Raw genomic sequence first — 17,444 nt, 5'->3', positions numbered from 1 at the left:
TTGTTTACATTTCGTGCTGACCACTTACATGTGGGCCAGGGAAGCGTATTTTTAAAGAGCAAGATTAAGTCAGGAAGCATCAGGTGTCATTTGCTCTGCCTTGCTTGACTTCTGCTTCGTAAGCAGAGACATATGGATCCCAAGCGTTGGGCCGCTGCATATGTATTTCTTTACTGAATCTGCTGGAGACTCAGCTGGTTTTGATAGCTTTTCCTAGCAAATGACATTAGCTTGGATCTCGGTGCAGAGTAAAGGAGAGAGAGAGAGAGAAAAAACATATGGCAAAAATAACCAGCGAAAAGATTGCCTGGAGCTAATAAGTTTGGCACTTAGGTTAAAAGTTAAGGAGGGTCACCATTTATGCATATTATGAGAATTGTTTAATGTACATGGTGTCTAATCCATTTGGGTCTACTCAGTCATTTTCTGCTAATTGCTTATGAAAATCGCGCCCATTAGAAATGTCCCGTTCCTAAAATTCCTTAGCTCCTCTAAAGCTGGGATTTTTCCACCCAGGAATTGTAACAAATGCCTCGCATCTCATGGGTTCTGAGTAACTTGTGCATGATAGGAAAAGTACATTTTTATCACAAAGTGAATAATGCTTCATAGTTATTCATGCCTTCCTTTGGTTATCCGACATACCGTACCCTATCAGAAGAAAACATTGCTTTCCTTTACTACCTCATTCTCAGGTAAAAATAGGGAAGTGGGTTTAAAAATGGCACAGAAAGCATTTATCTGTGCAGCGTCATTCGAATCTGACACATACACAATTTACACAGGGTTGCCATATTTCAAAAAGTGAAAACGTTGTTGAGCCTTTTTGGGGAGAAGAGTTCTTGAGCCACCCCCCCCCCCCCAAAAAAAGTAGTTGCACCAAAAACTAGACTTTCAAACTGGGTTGCCATGTGTCTGGATTTTCCTGGACTATTGAGCTATTTCTGCCCAGAAACTGTTCCCGACGCCCGTATTCCGGCTAGGTCTGGGAAATTCTGGACTATGGCAACCCTAATTTACAGAGCTCTCAAAGCAGTTCAGCAGGCTTTCTGGAATCCAGAAGAAGCCCCAAGTGCAGTCTATCGTGCCAAACCCAGGTCAAAACTCAAAGTGGAATGAGTGCAGGCAGCGCTTTTCTTGTGGCAGTACTCACCAGTCCATTGTGTGTGCTGGCACCCACAGCACTTTGATCAAGATATGAGTACTGGACCTCTTCTTCTTCTTCTTCTTCTTCTTCTTCTTCTTCTTCTTCTTCTTCTTCCTTCTTTCTTTCTTTCTGTGAGGTTGTTTGGAGCTTTCAGAGTTAAAGAAGCTCAACAGTTCGCTCCTCCCACAGGGATGAGGATGTGTCACAACATCCGGGGTTATCTGCTGTATGCGATGTCTTTGTGATTTATGTGACGCACCGTTTATTTCCGAGTCAGTCTTACTTTCGGTTCTGAACCGGAGAGACTGGAGCGATGATGGCCTCCCATTCTCCGGGAAAGTGGCTGTAATTTATATGCTTGTAATAAAGCATACTTGCTTTGAAACAACCCAGACGTTGTGGGAGTTTAATTGCTGGCATGAAAGGTACACACATCGTTGCACAAGAAGAAGTAAGAAGTAAGAAGTTTGAACAAACTCTGCTAAAGCACTGGAGAAGCAGGAGAACGCAGAAGGAAGCGTGCTGGACACCACTCCAAGTGCTAAACCAAAAGCCCCACACTTACTTACTTTCTTTCTTTCTTACTTTCTTTCTTTCTTTTCAAAAGAGCAATAGATACAGGTAACCCATGTCTTTCAGAATCACCAGGTGCTTTCTTCCTAAACAGTCTTCCCTTGACATCCATGCCTGGAGATGGACCATTAGGTAGCTGGAGAATCCATCTGAGTCAGTTTTGCACCGGAGGTTATGAGAGTTGGAAGCTCCATTCCCATTTAGGAAAGAGGCTCCACCAAGACCTCCTTCGCGCCCACTGCTACCTGTCACCTTCCCCTACAGGGAAGCAGGAGGCAGTGCTGGCAACTGCAGGTTCCATGTGAAAGCAGCTCTGCCTACTTTGCTCACAGCCGGAAATGAACGGGACCCAGCTCACCTTGGACCTCTCACGTGGAGAGGCACTCAGGTTCGCAAGCATCCTTGTAGCATCCCAACTCGCTTCTACATCATCACGGCTCCTCCCTAATTCAAGTTGAAACTTAGCTAGCCCTAACAAAGTTAATGAAAAAGAAGCAGAAGCTGTTGCTGTGTGTGGCTTGGGGATAGGCCACTTAATAATAATCATAATTTTATTATTTATACCCCCGTACAAAAACATAATAGAACATTAAACATTAAAAACTTCCCTATACAGGGCTGCCTTCATATGTCTTCTGAAGGTTGTATTTATCTCATTGACATCTGATGGGAGGGAGTTCCAGAGGGAGGACTTCACCTCCAAGAAGACCCTCTGCCTCGGAGCTGGACCTCAGTGTCTGGGCTGAACGATGGGGGTGGAGATGCTTCTTCAGGGATACTGGGTCAAAGCCGTTTAGGGCTTCAAAGTGTTGGTGCTTGGAAACGTACTGGGAGTCAATGCAGGTCTTTTAGGGCCAGTGTCATATGGTCCCGGCAGCTACTCCTAGTCCCCAGTCTAGCTGCCATATTTTGCATTAGCTTAGAAAAGTGAGGGATCAGGTCCACACAGTACTGCGACATCTTTTAAAATAAGGTAGCCTGTTAAAATATAGAGCTGCATCATGGGCTGTCAATTCTGTCAACCCTCTCGTCAAGCGGATGTTCTGCTTCTGACATACATTGATTGAAAAAGAAACGTTTGTCCTCCCGTTCCGGACCCCAGTCCACATTTGTTCTGGGCTGGGAGGCAGTTGTGCTTGTCACACAGCACTTTGGGGAGGCCCATAACACACACAAAAAGAATTGATGCTTTTGAATTATGGTGCTGGAGGAGACTCTTGAGAGTCCCATGGATTGCAAGAAGATCAAACCTATCCATTCTCAATGAAATCAGCCCTGAGTGCTCACTGGAAGGACAGATCCTGAAGTTGAGGCTCCAGTACTTTGGCCACCTCATGAGAAGAGAAGACTCCATGGAAAAGACCCTGATGTTGGGAAAGATGGAGGGCACAAGGAGAAGGGGACGACAGAGGATGAGGTGGTTGGAATGGACAGTGTTCTCGAAGCTACTAACATGAGTTTGGCCAAACTGCGAGAGGCGGTGAAGGATAGGCGTGCCTGGCATGCTCTGGTCCGTGGGGTCACGAAGAGTCGGACACGACTGAACGACTGAACAACAACAAATAACACACACTGTGAGAACCATGGGCCCTGCATTGCAACATTCCTACACTATATCAAAGTGCAGTGGCTTGTGGGGGGAAATGATCCTCGGATGGCAACCACTTGTTTCCATGAGTTAAATTCATATCCAGCGCTCAGTCTGCTGAACAGCATTGCCACGGAGAATTCGGGCTTAAAAGCGGCATCTCTTGTTACATTTATTGTACCTGATAATATGTGGCTGTAGCAGGAACATTTCTTTGATCCATTCAGTGTCATTTGATTGTTTGCGAAATGACTTTGCATGCAGAATGTTTTGGGGGGAAAAGCATTTTCTGTTAAGCAAATTAAAATGGAATAAATAGGTTCCAAACAATCATTTTGTTTCCACAGTTGCATGACAGATAAAGTTAATTTTATTGTTCTTGTGCTCTCTGGAGATGAAATTTGATTCATGCAGAAGTAGCCCTTCACCCTCGAAGGAGAAGCAGCCAGAAGGAACCAGTTAACAATTTAGTCTTCATGCAGTGGCTGCGTCTTCCACTGCTGTCATCAAGTATCATGTAACAATTATGCTATTCTGGTAGATATAAACACAGCAAATCCTATTTGATGGTATATTGAAAGTGAACTGAAAGCTACTTAGATTCATGCCCTCCCCTTGCTCCGTGTAGCAGTTTAATTTCCCAGCCATAAACTGCAGGGATTTTCAAGGAAAAACAAACCCAGCTTCATTATGTTAAAATTGTGAGCAATAATTTTTAAAACTCAAGCCTCAAATACCCTGGAAAGTGGAAAGCCAGGGCTTTTCTGTGTCCCATTTTGAGCAGCTTATTTTCTCATTAGAAAGGAATGCACAGCTTCTTCGTTATAGATTTTCCAGTTTTTGCATACATCTGTGATGGAAGCTGCAAGATTTTATCCTAAAATTCCAAGAGGGACAAATCACTATCATGCTACTTGGTTCTGTGCTGCATCTCGAATGTTTTACTAGCTATTGAAAAATGTCTGAAACACAAGTGAATGGTTTTTAGAATGGAAATGTACTGTTGCCTTTACTTATCTATCTCTTCCTGCCAATTTCTAGTTTTGTCTGAGAACGAGAGAGAATATGGGCTTGCCTACCATTTCTAAAAATGCATAAATGAGCACATAGTTCAGAGCAGTGCTTTCTGCCAGAGAATGGTCTGAGGTCACAGGATGCTACAAAAAAAAACCCCTGTCTTCCTTTTGAAATGAATGGACACAATAGTTCATTGGTTCAGTTCTGACTTCATTATGAATGCACAAGAAAGTCTGCTTGAAAACATTCATAACTACTGCAGACTGGAGTTGCTAAGGAGGTTTTCGGCTGCTGTGATGGATGAATAGTGACCTGAAACTTCCATTTTCTAACCCCTTGGCAGTTTACAGTACAAAAACACAAAAATGTGTAACATAATGTTAGGACGTTCAGTGGTTGCTCATGAGTAACGCGACGCCATGCAGAACTTCTAAAAACTAAGTTCTTTATTGTGAAAGCTATGTACAGTGCAGTAGCAATTCAAGCGTCCATCTCAATCCTCTGCAGAGTCCCGGAATGAAGTCTTCTGGTTCTTTGTCCAGCAAAACAGCCGCGGGATCCTAAACCCCCGCCTCCCTCTCCCACGTCCTTCCTGCATCCTGCTCCGAAGCGTGGGAACCTGACCCCTACCCCCCACTTTCCCTGCACTGCTGAGGCTCTTTCAGCATCGCCCCTGCATCGCCTTTCTGGCTCCACCTCCCCTTCTCCGCTTGAGGAATGGTCGCTTCCTGCCGAAGACGTGGAGGAGGAGCTTGTGAACAGCGGACATGGGTCTCTGTAGTCCAAACGCTCCCGCGACACCGGCAGCCGCAGGGAGGGGGTTTTCCTGACACATAATGACAAACAAGAAATTAGCCTCATCACCATGGGCTTCAGCCTGTCATTGTGAACTTGTTAGCGAGATCTCTGCTTTAATAATAGCATCTCCCATTATTACCACACCTTTGAGTGTATCCTCACCATATCTTGTTCTTCACTCTCATAGACCTTACCGTCTGCAGTGAGCCTGTGCAAAAAAAACCACCCTGGGTTTTCTCCAGTGCTGCCTCTAATCCTTCCCCACCCTTGTGCTTTCCAGAGCTTTGGGCTGCAACTCCCATCACCCCTGACCATTGACCCTGCTGGCTGAGCCTGATGGGAGTTGTAGTGTACAGGGCACAGATATTAGAGATAAGAGAAATTACGTTTATTAAAAAAGTGTTTCGTGTTTGCAAGCATGTGTCTGTTGCATTCACACTTTACAATTTTAAGCGTATATCTGGTAACCACATATCTTACTGTGAACTGCCCTGAGATTTTTGGATGAAGGGCGGTATACAGATAATAATAATAATAATAATAATAATAATAATAATAATAATGCTTTAAGGAGGAAAGTCCTCTATTTGAAAGCATCCTTAAGTCTGAAGAAGGGCTTTCTGGGCCAAATCCTAAGAAGGGAGAGTGGTGACCTTCAAATTGCCCATCAACCTATAGTTTCTAGACAGCAACCACAATGGTCATGTGTTCAAATCATGATCAGCTGTACATTCAGCATATGCATATGCATATGCACAAGTGGATTGACAAGGCAGCTGCAGCAGTGGCTCGCCTCTCCAAAAGGGTCTGTAATGAGCAATACCAAGATGGAGGTCTACCACACTTTCATGGTCAACTTACACCCGCCAGGAGTGATGCCTCAACACCTTCCACATGCACTGCGTCAGAAGGATTTTGGGCATCACACGGCAGGACAGAATTCCAAACAAAGATGTGCTCCCCCAAGTCAACATCCCCAGCATGTTCGCACTCCTGTCTCAGCGACGTCTACGCTGTCTTGGTCATGTCCACAGAATGGAAGATGGCAGGAACCCCAAGGACGTGCTCCATGGGGAGCTGGCTTCTGGCACCAGGCCAATTGGCAGACCAACTCTGCATTACGGATATGCCTGCAAACATGACATGAAGGCTGGCAACATCAAGCCTTCCATGTGGGAATCCCTTGCAGAAGACCGCACTGGCTGGACACAGGCTCTCAAATCATGTATCCATAGCAGTGACCAGAGGAGGAACAACCACTGGGAGGAGCGCAGAGAGAAGGAGCATCATGGTGCAACTGCAGCAGCACAACCGGACGCCCAGCTGCAACAAAACATGTCTCTCCTGTATTAGTCTCTACAGCCACAGCAGGCACTGCTGCCTTCCAACAGCTTGACCTAGGCACGTTCCTCCATTGCCTCACGAGACAGACAGGTGTCAATATGCAAATGGTTGTTCTCTTTTGCCCTTCCTTTTGGAGATGCGTTTCCTCCTAGGTCTCAGTTTGTTGGTGGCCACCACAGAAAGACACCTAAAACTATAGTCCCTGAAGCTCTGAACTCTTTCTGCTTCTGGTCCCTTGCGCCTGTCCCTGCTGTTTACGTTGGGAGACTAGAATATTTGCATTGCCCGTGCATACCTGTCCATTTTTGCTGGCAAACATTGCAGCTCAGAGTGAGGTTCTGGTGGGCAACAGTGCGGTAGTGCTTTGCATTATCCGGCGAGCGTCCCGTAGGGAATAAAACCAGGCCAGGGCTGCGGGTGCTCACAGCTCTGTGACTCTGATGAAAAGCAAAGGAGCGTTTTGAAGAACAGTGCTTTGATTCATCACTATAAAAAGAGGCGATGTGTTTCTTCTTAAGCTTTGGCATTAAAAAACAAAAATAAATCAAGGCATTGTAGCTTCCATACATGTGGCAGTGTTGTTTTTGCTCATTCAGCATGGCTTCTCGGGCTTGCCTGATGCTTTTGTAAATATGCTGTCATCTTCAAAAGAGTTTGGTGCTTTGGTGAGTGAACCTCTGCATTGCTGCTGCTGCTGCTGCTGCTTTTACTGTTGTGGTGGAGGTGATGCCAAAGGTTTTGTCTAAGCTAAACATTGCCACCCCATAAAGCCTTGTAATCACAACTGGATGACCCCTGAATTACCCAGAGACAGTCTAGCCACATGGGCGAAGGCGGCTCATTCACCTCGCCTCACAGAGAAAAGAATGCCTTGCATCTGGTTTCCTGAGGCCTGGGGCAGGCTACTTTATGTATGTCAACACACCGAGAGCAAGACTAGAAACATATTAGAGGGCTGCAGTTAATTTGCATATTTTAGCTTCACTTAATTAACATATCTGGCCCCGCATTTGTGTGTGCTTTGTGGATGCCAAGACATAGGCAACGGATGCATTACACTTGTCACGGCCTTTTTCTGCCATTGCTTATGCAAATATGTGGGAAATCTCAAGATGCGCTGCAAGACCCGTTTGGGGACGGGGCAGAGTGATAGTTTGGGGATTTTTAACCTGCCCTGAGTTCTGAGATATAACTGCACTGTCAGTAGCTTTTCGGAACTGTCTACTGAACCACAGTAGCTGGAAATATCTATCATCTATCTATCATCTATCTTTCTATCTATCTGTCTATCTTTCTATCTATCATCTATCTATCTATTCATCTATCTATCATATCTATCTATCTATCATCTATCTATCGATTCATCTATCGATTCATCTATCTATCTACCATCTATCTATGTATCTATATCTATCTATCATCTATCTATCATCTATCTATCTATCTATCTATCTATCTATCTATCTATCTATCTATCTATTCATCCTTCTATCATCTATCTATTTATCTATCATCTATCTATCTATCATCTATATCCTATGGAAAGGGCTGTATAATAATAGCTAGGAAGTGCCCCCCCCCTCTCTCACACACACACAGACCCCTCACAATATTCATGTTTGCAGGGTGTGTAAAACCTTCCTTTCCCATGTGCTGTGGCTCTGATGAGAAGCTCCTCTACCATAAAAATTGAATAACATAGCTGGTCATTGCAGAATGAAAGTACCTGGTTTGGCCCTAAGACTGCAATCCTGTGTCTGGTTATCTGAAGGTAAACCCTATTGAACTCAGTTGTGAAGACAGGTACAGGGTTGCACTGTGAATTTAATTTTTGTAAATAGGATTTAAAAAAAAAAACTTCTTTTTTGCATTGGTCTTATAGTTGTAGCTGTAACAACATTGTTAGAAAATGTTATCCCTGAGCCATTTCAGTTCCATTTAGCATGGTGGAACAAAGTTCTGCTTACATTTGCATTTACTGGACCTTAGCTTGTGCAGATAGGCTTAGAATCTGAATTTCCAACCCCTGCCCCTTATTCCAGGTGTTTTGAGAACAGGGCCATGCTGCTGTCGGTGTCGCCTGGTGCACAGGCCAGTGCTTTGCTCCTTAGCTAGAAACTTTAAAAAGTGTGGGCACTCACTTTCAGCAGCAGGAAGAAATGGTTCCATAGCTGTGTTTCTCTGCAGAAAGACTGAGCCGAGTAAACTGAGTAAACCAAGAACTGTAATGTGAATAGACTGAGATGTTTTCTTAATCAGAAAAGAATTAGAAAAGAATTTGAAAGCTGTGGGGGTTTATTTATTTATTTATTTATTTGCTGCTTTCCAGTAAAGAAATTCCAGTTCTTTTGCAACCCTGATACAGATACAGGGTGCAACAAGGAACAGATCTCCCAACATCTGACACTACGCTTTCCCTTCCTGTTCCATGGGTGGCAGCATGGTGTGATCCTGCCCTGTCGACAGCGAGGAGTATCAGATTCATCTCCCGGAGGCAGTGAACTCCACAACAGCTTAGAAGGACACCCCTGCCGGTGCCATGTCCGCACTTTACTCTCCTGTGATTTTTCCGCCCTGATTCTGTTACATTAAATTTCATTTTGACGTAATTGTGTGTGTGTGTCTCTGTGTGTTTGCAGGTGTTCAAGAGGCAGTCGTGGCTTGCCTGAATAAACAGACAAGAGAGTTTGCAGATGAAAATCTATGTGTGAGCAGCCGGCGTCCCCCACAGTTGCTGAAAGCTTGTAACCTGGAGCCTTGTCCCCCAAGGTAGGCTGCTCTTTGCTCTTTTCTTCAGTTAGGCATATAAAAGTCACAGAATCATAACGTCATAGAATTGTAGAGTTGGGGGGGACCCCTGGGGTCATCTATTCCAACCCCCTGCAATGCAGGAATATTTTTTGTCCAATGTGGGGCTTGAACCCACAATCCTGAGATTAAGTGTCCCATGCTCTACTATATAGTAGTAGTAGGAGGAGGAGGAGGAGGAGGAGAACTGTTGGTCTACAGTGTCCTGAAACTAAATATTCGCTATACCAAATAGTATTTGAGATGGGCCACTGAATCTAGCAAAATTGGGACAACATATTCTGGAATATATCACTGATTTATGATTGAATTATTTCACCTGACTCTATTCAGGGTTAGTATGTAAGTAGCTGGGGGCCCAGAAATTCCAGTGAATTTATGGTGGATTCCAAAGCAAGCCCTCTCATCTGTTTCCTCGCCAGAGGCCTCACTCGTTTTCCTGCCTGCCCACCTGCCTGTGCCTTAAACACTGTAGGCTTGCAGAGGAGGCTGCCTTATACTGAGTAAGATCATTGGTCATTCTAGCTCAGTATCATCAACACTTTCTAGCAGTGACCTTACAAGATTTCAGACACAGTTCTCTCCCAGTCCTAAGCTAGCCACTAAACATTGCAGCTAAGCGTACATTTGAGCCAAAACCTGCATACATAACATACATTCAAAGCACCCACCCACACCTAGATAATCCTGGGAACCATAGTTCAGTTAAGCTTGCTGGAAATGATAGATTTGCGAGGAGCAAGTTACAGTTCCCAGGATTTGCCAAGAATGTTTTCTTTTCCTACCTTGGTATCTTGAGTACCTTACTGGCTGGTCTCCCCAGTTGAGAAGAAAAGTGGGAAGAAATAGGAGCAAGGAAAACAGTCCGGCTTTTACTTGCTCTGTCACTTTCTTGTGTTCTTTTTGAAACGGAGAGCATTTGAGTGTGAGAACTCAGAGGCCTGCTTGATACAGGACGCTTGAGGAATTAAATGTCTTTAAACATAAGAGCAGGGACCCAGGTGGCGCTGTGGGTTAAACCACAGAGTCTAGGGGCTTGCTGATCAGAAGGTCGGCAGTTTGAATCCCTGCCATGGGGTGAGCTCCCGTTGCTTGGTCCCAGCTCCTGCCCACCTAGCAGTTCGAAAGCATGTCAAAGTGCAAGTAGATAAATAGGGACCGCTCCAGCGGGAAGGTAAACGGCGTTTCCGTGCGCTGCTCTGGTTCGCCAGCAGCGGCTTTGTCATGCTGGCCACATGACCCGGAAGCTGTCTGCGGACAAACGCCGGCTCCCTCGGCCTATAGAGCGAGATGAGCGCCGCAACCCCAGAGTCGGACACGACTGGACCTGATGGTCAGGGGTCCCTTTACCTTTACCTTTAAACATAAGAGCATTATGCAGGTGTCGGCTTCAACTTGTGCTGAGAGGTTGGTTCAGCAATCAGATTTACGTCTTCTGTGATCCCTTAAATGTGCAGCAACAAAATTGGATCAAGCCTGCCTATTTCTCCTAAGTGTCATATATTCAATAGCAAACCAACTTGTGTGTCTCCCTGGTGAGACCACTGTAACATTTGGAGGAGGGATGCGCTTGTGAAAATACACAGGAACCACAGTTTTCTGAAGCTCCTGGACATTTTCCTAACACATACCTTCCTTCCACATATAATTATTATTTTCTGCTGCAAAGTCCACATAGTGTGTCAAATTGTCCACACGTGAAAAGTTCGCACAAGTGTTTTTTTTTGTTTTTTTAAATCAGACATTTGCTGGGTGAGGAATGCATCTGATTCTCATGTTACCATATGGATATCTTTCAGCCAGTATATCTACTAATGCTGCACTTCCTGCAAGTCCAGGAGTAAACTATAGAATCATAGTTTCCTTGTCCTAGACATGAGGCAATGAATGTTCTGTTCCAGTGTGTTTACAAGCTGCATTTCAAGGAACTCTGGGATTTCTTCAAGTTCCCCTAGAAGCAAATGTTTCCCCTGCAGGGGAGTGTTGGGTGTATTCTAGGCTCACATTAATTTAGTGTACGCCTCTGAACCCCAGAATCCTGTGCACAGTGCTGGCATATGCTCAGAGGTCCCTTTGCAGATGCATCAATGCAGAGAGGATTACCTGCAGGCAGGCAACAGACAAATCCCCTTCCCCCGAGATAGGATATTCTCTTTCTGAAGCATCTCTGGCAGATGACTTCATAAGCTAAAGCATGCCATCAATGAAACTGAAACAATTTCCCTCTTCAACAGAAGAGGAATTTGTACTGACCAGAAACATATTATTCCACTTGCTTGGATTTTCGAAGCACTCTAAGGGGGTACTTTGGTGAGTTCATACCCCAGGAGGGTTACACCAAGGAAAGTTGCAACTGGGTTTGGGACCACCAGTGGTAGTTCTACCTCTGCCTTTTGGTGGGTGGAAGAGGGAAGTCCATGGCAGCAGAAGATATGGCTGTTCTGGGCTATGACACCCATCACTATCCTAGCATGGCAGATCAGGGATTTCAATTGCACCCTTAAAAGATTTTCAGTTTTTTGTGGTGTCCACACAACTTTACCGGAGATGCCTTTTGAAATAAGAGATGTCCCTTGAATCTTTATAGTTCTGTAAAAAGGCGCATTAACTTAATATAAGGAGCATTTGACACCTTTCTTAAATGCTTGGACTATAACATAATCTTGCTTCTTGACAACTGTGAAGGCATGAGTAGTCTTTGGAAAGACAGGGAGTGCTACCAAGTGCATGAAAGATTTCCATGGTGGGTGTTATGAATTATATATATATTTAAATATATCCCCCCCCCCTTACATCTTGGTCAGCATGTGCTAAAAAGATTTGGGTGGGTGGGTGTGTAGGAGAAAAGAGGAGCAGGCAATGAAAGCCAGATGGATGAAAATGAAGGAAATTCCAGTCAATTTCTGCCGCTTTGTTCTTAACATACTTTCAGAACTAAACGTTTATTCCTGTGCAAATAACTGAATAGCAGAGAACAGACACACACGGGGGAAACAGCTCGCAAAGTTCCAGGAATAGCAAAAGGGGAAAGGAAAGATTTCCCTTCTGTACACAGCCCTTTCTCAAACTTTATGGTTCTTCTGAGAACAGGGAGAAAGAGTCTGCAACAGCAGTTTGATAATTCCAGGACAGGACTGATAAATCTCAGAACTCTGACAAGGTCAACCCCAGAGTAGTAAACACCTGACCTCCTCCATTAGAAGACTGATTTGTGTTGGGGAACATCAGTTCCTTATTCTTAAATCAAGGGTTTTTTTGTGGTTCTGGTTGCTTGTGTCTGCAGAATTGAGACTCTCCCTCCTTCTCCTCTGATTTCTCAAGAGAAAGCTACCAGTACATGAGAAAACATGGACTATTTATCAAGTATTTTCTCTTAACAGTTGGCTAATAGACACTGAATTATGTACATAAATATGAAGCCAGTGGTGACTGGTGCCGACTGGAACTGGGAGGGTAGAGAACCAGCATTAGTTGGAGCCAGAGCCAATGAGAAGCAAAGTGACACACACACACACACACACACACACACACACACCGTGGCTGGTTGCAAGTAAAATGGCAGGTGGACTGGCTGAGAACAGGCATACCCTCCAACATTTCTCTGATTAAAATCGGGGTGACCTATTCCATCATCATCATTTTATTATTTATACCCCGCCCACCTGACAGGCTTGCCCCAGCCACTCTGGGCAGCTTCCAACATATATAAAAACATAATAAACCATTCAGGTAGGTAGCCGTGTTGGTCTGATGCAGTCAAAATAAATTTTTAAAAAAATTAAAAAATTGTCCAGTAGCACCTTAGAGACCAACTAAGTTTGTTCTGGGAATAATAATAATAATAATAATAATAATAATAATATTTATTTATTTATTTATTTATTTATTTATTTATTTATTTGTACCCTGCCCACTCTGGGCGGCTCCCAAACGAATGTTAAAACAATACAGGGTATAAGCTTTCGTGCGCATGGTATCTGAAGAACTGTGCTTGCAGACAAAAGGTTATAACCAGAACAAACTTAGTTGGTCTCTAAGGTGCTACTGGACAATTTTTTACTTTTTAAATTTATAATAAAACATTAAACATTAAAAAAAACCTTCCCCATACAGGGCTGCCTTCAGATGTTTTCTAAATCTTGTATAGTTACTTACCTCCTTATCTCGGGGGTCGCATAACTCCATACCGTCCAACATTTCTCTGATCAAAATAGGGATGTCCTAAGGAAAAGCGGGACATTCTGGGGTCAAAGCAGAAACCAGGTCAGTTTCTGTAAATCCGGGGCTATCCTTGAGAAATAGGGGCACTTGGAGGGTCTGAGGTTGGCTTGACAGTGCCTCATTCTCCCTCGCCATTCTGCAGGCACTGGCCTTGTCCTCCCTCCCCCCCCCCCCCCAAAATATGGATAATACAGACTCATGTCTTAAGATGTGTTTAAACACACAGGTAGAAAATTCTTTCCAGTAGCACCTATCTGAAGAAGTGTGCATGCACACGAAAGTTCATACCAAGAACAAGCTCAGTTGGTCTCTAAGGTGCTACTGGAAAGAATTTTCTATTTTGTTTCAACTATGGCAGACCAACACGGCTACCCACCTGTAACACAGGTAGAAAATATCCCCCCTCTGCCTACTGGGACAGAGTCACATGAAGTTTGCACACATCTTGTGTGGATTTACTTGCCTCATGCAATTTTTTAACCTGAGATAGAGCAACAGAAGGCATTCTTCCGCATGGTTCCAGATCCATGTTTATGCAAGTAAAAGAGGGGAGAAAGGGGCTTTGGAAAGCAAATGAGAACAACAGAAGGCAAAACCTCTGGTAATCCTGGACACAGAAATCGCACAAATTTCCCCCCTTAAATCAGGACACACAAAGCTGGCATGAGCATGAACGTGTTGGAAAGCCCTTCTGAGGAGTCACCGTAAGGATCAGCTGGAAAGCGTAGGCTGAGGCTCTCCCCGTGGGGCTGGAAGGAGGGTGGGTGGGTGGGTGGGTGGGTGGGTGTGAAATCCTGTAGCTTCAAATGCCAAAATGGCTTTCCCCCCCTCCTCACCCCCTGCTTGCTTGCTTCCTGTCTGTGGTGGAATGAAAATAATGAGGTGTTGGAAGAGACAAATGCTGTTTTGTTAACCTTAATGCCTGCAAAAAAAAGAAAAATTCAAATTTGTATGTCAAGGGTGTCATTTCATTATTAGGCTGAAAAGGGATACCATTTTTGGAGTGGAGGGAACCTGTTTTAGTTTAACTACATATGAATCATACCTTTCATCAACAAGCTCAGGAATGTACATGTTTGCTTGCATTGTACACATCCTCTCAATAACCTTGTGAGGTACATTAGTTTGTCACATGGTAAGGGCCCCCCCAACCCCCCCTCACCAAATTACCAGCCGTGAATATCCGCTGCACCCCACTGACACTCAATTTCTGCCTTACGTTATTTGGCTCTCACCGCAGTGGAGTTGATAGTGGAACAAATGATATTATTTGCAATTATGGAAAAATATGTATCAAATATTTCTTAAACAACGAGTCCAGGGTGGCATACACACCCTACACCCCATTTTCTATCCTCGCAACAACTCTGTGAGGGAGGTTAGGCTGAGAGATAGTGACAGGCCCAAGGTCACGTGGTGAGCTTCGTGGCTAAGTCAGGATTTGAATTCAGGGTCCCCAGGCCCTAGTGTGGCCCTCTGACCCATAATCCACAGTTGCTTCCCTTTTTATGTAGGAGTTCCAGCCCTCTTAATCTGAAATCATTCACAATTAAGCACCTGTCCATTGTAGCTCTGTAATCTCATTCACAGCTTTTGCTGTCTTGTAGTTCTGTTACTTTTAGATCGTGAGTGATACTCTTTTAAAAACAAGTAGCGGATTTTTGGAGAACGCTGAAGAACTTGGTGCATTTCTTATGTCTGCAGCACAAGGATGAATGGTTAAGGGAACTGGGTATGTTTAGCTTAGTAAAGAGGAAACTGAGAGGAGATATGATGGCCTTCTTCAAATATCTCAAGGGCTGTCCCATGGAAGAGGGAGCAAGCTTGTTTTCTCCTTCTCAGGAGAGCAGATCCACCAAACCAAAGGTTTCAAGTTGCAAGGAAGGAGATTCCAACTAAACACCAGGAGGAACTTTCTAGCTGTAAGAGCTGTTCAACAGTGGAACCAACTCCTACAAGAGGACTCTCTTTCCTTGCAGGTTTTTAAGCAGAGCTTGGGTGGCCGTCTGTCACGTGCGATCCAGCTGAGATTCCTGCCTTGCAGAGGATTGGACTAGATCCTTTCCAACTCTACAATTCTAGGATTCTGTGATTCTCAAAGGAGGAACCTTGATGAGCTAGAACAGGCATAGGCAAACTCGGCCCTCCAGATGTTTTAGGACTCCAACTCCCATCATCCCTGACCACTGGTCCTGTTAGCTAGGGATGATGGGAGTTGTAGTCCCCAAGCACCTGGAGGGCCGGGTTTGCCTATGCCTGGGCTAGAATTAAGGCTGTTGCCTGTGTGTGTGTGTGTGTGTGTGTGTGTGTGTGTGTTTTAATTAAATAGTTTTAAGTGACTGAATCTCTTAAAACTGCATAAATATTCCTATAACTAGCACATTGAGATGTATCCAGTTTTGTCCTTACTCTCAGAGAAGGCCCTTTGCTCCAGCAGATGCCTCCATGAATGGTAGCAAGCAGGGAGTCAATTTTCTTAGATATCCCCCTTTCTCTCCTGCGCCGTCATCCATGCTGTTCCATATGATCTCCCAACTCTCTGGAGCAGACGGAGAGGGCTCCAGGGAATAAATGAAAATTGCATCCTGCCTCCCTCCCATTCCCAGATGCCTCCGCTGGATCAAAGATCCTTCCGTGAGTGGAGAGACACGGCTGGAGATACAAGCTATTCAGGTCCCACAGTTGTGTCCTTTGACTGGATGCAGTGTCATAAGGCAGGAGTAGACAAAAGTGGTACCTTCTTCCAGATGTTGCAACTCAGGGGCGTACCCAGGATCAAAACTAGGGGGGGGCAAGCCATGGTCGCCCCCCCCCCCGTTTTCCCAGAGTTGTCGACCTTTTGGCTGGCGGGGTGGCATGACATGGGCCCAGGACTCCCGTGATGCAGGGGGCAATAACCAGAGGCGTAGTAAGGTTAGGTGCAGGGGCATCTTAAGCATATCCGGCGCCGGAGTACAAAGATCCCTCCGGAGGGCGCCTCCCATTTCCCACATCATACATTCAACACACATTTAAAGCACATGATTTCACCCAGAGAATCCTGGAAACTGTAGCTTCCCACTCACAGAGCTACAGTTCCCAGGATTCTCTAGAGGAAGTCACGTGCTTTAAATGTGTGGTCTACTCTAGAACTGGCGTCAGCGGCTGAACATCTGCTTGACATGCGGAAGGTCCCTGGTTCGGTCCCTGACATATCCAGGTATGCTGGAATAGGACTGCATAAAAATCCCAGAGGGCTGTTGTCAGTCAGTGTAGACACTATGGAGCTAGGTAGGCCAGTGATACAACTCTGGTTAAGTTATCCCTCTATAAAAGTAATATTTCATTTCCTCAGGTCATGTGTCCCTTGTTAAACTGGCAGAAAAGGAGGGGCCCCACCCATTTTTTGCACCTGTCCTGCCCACCACTAGTATGTCACCCCTGAGAAATGGCCCTTCATGGAAAAGGTTACCCATTCCTGGTTTAAACTACCTTTTTATGAGTAGCTTCTAGCTTCATTCCAGAATTACAGTATCTGATGTTTACATAAACATTTTGGAAACAGATTTGTCAGGGGTTGGCTTCATAATTTCTCAAACTTTTTGGAGTCCTCTGTCCATAGGAAGCCCAAGTGAGCCAGTAGTATTTGCTCAAGTTTGCTTGGTATTCTTCTTCCTCACTTACTGGAAAATTAAGTGTCTTCCTTGTATTTTTGAAGTAAAAGGTAAAAGGTAAAGGACCCCTGGACAGATTAAGTCCAGTCAATGGCGACTATGGGGTTGCGGCGCTCATCTCGCTCTATAGGCCGAGGGAGCCAGTGTTTGTCCGCAGACAGCTTCCGGGTCATGTGGCCAGCATGACTAAGCCGCTTCTGGCGAACCAGAGCAGTGCACAGAAACACTGTTTACCTATTTAACTACTTGCACTTTGACGTGTTTTCGAACCGCTAGGTTGGCAGGAGCATGAAAA

The 17,444-nt window shown here is 44.8% G+C and overlaps 1 protein-coding gene across 1 annotated transcript in view; it reads left to right on the top strand.

Moving 5' to 3' along the window:
• Nucleotides 1-17,444, top strand: part of ADAMTSL1 (ADAMTS like 1) — a 447,514-nt gene that overhangs the window by 356,569 nt on the left and 73,501 nt on the right. Inside the window, exon 16 of the mRNA XM_033173001.1 lies at nucleotides 9,107-9,236. Coding sequence (XP_033028892.1) covers nucleotides 9,107-9,236 — 130 coding nt within the window. The remainder of the gene's footprint in view (nucleotides 1-9,106; nucleotides 9,237-17,444) is intronic.

Source organism: Lacerta agilis, chromosome 16 (assembly GCF_009819535.1).
Source record: "Lacerta agilis isolate rLacAgi1 chromosome 16, rLacAgi1.pri, whole genome shotgun sequence".
Classification (NCBI taxonomy): Eukaryota; Metazoa; Chordata; class Lepidosauria; order Squamata; family Lacertidae; genus Lacerta; species Lacerta agilis.
The sequence above is the reverse complement of the archived record's forward strand: the minus strand, read 5'-3'. Positions and strand labels throughout refer to the sequence as shown.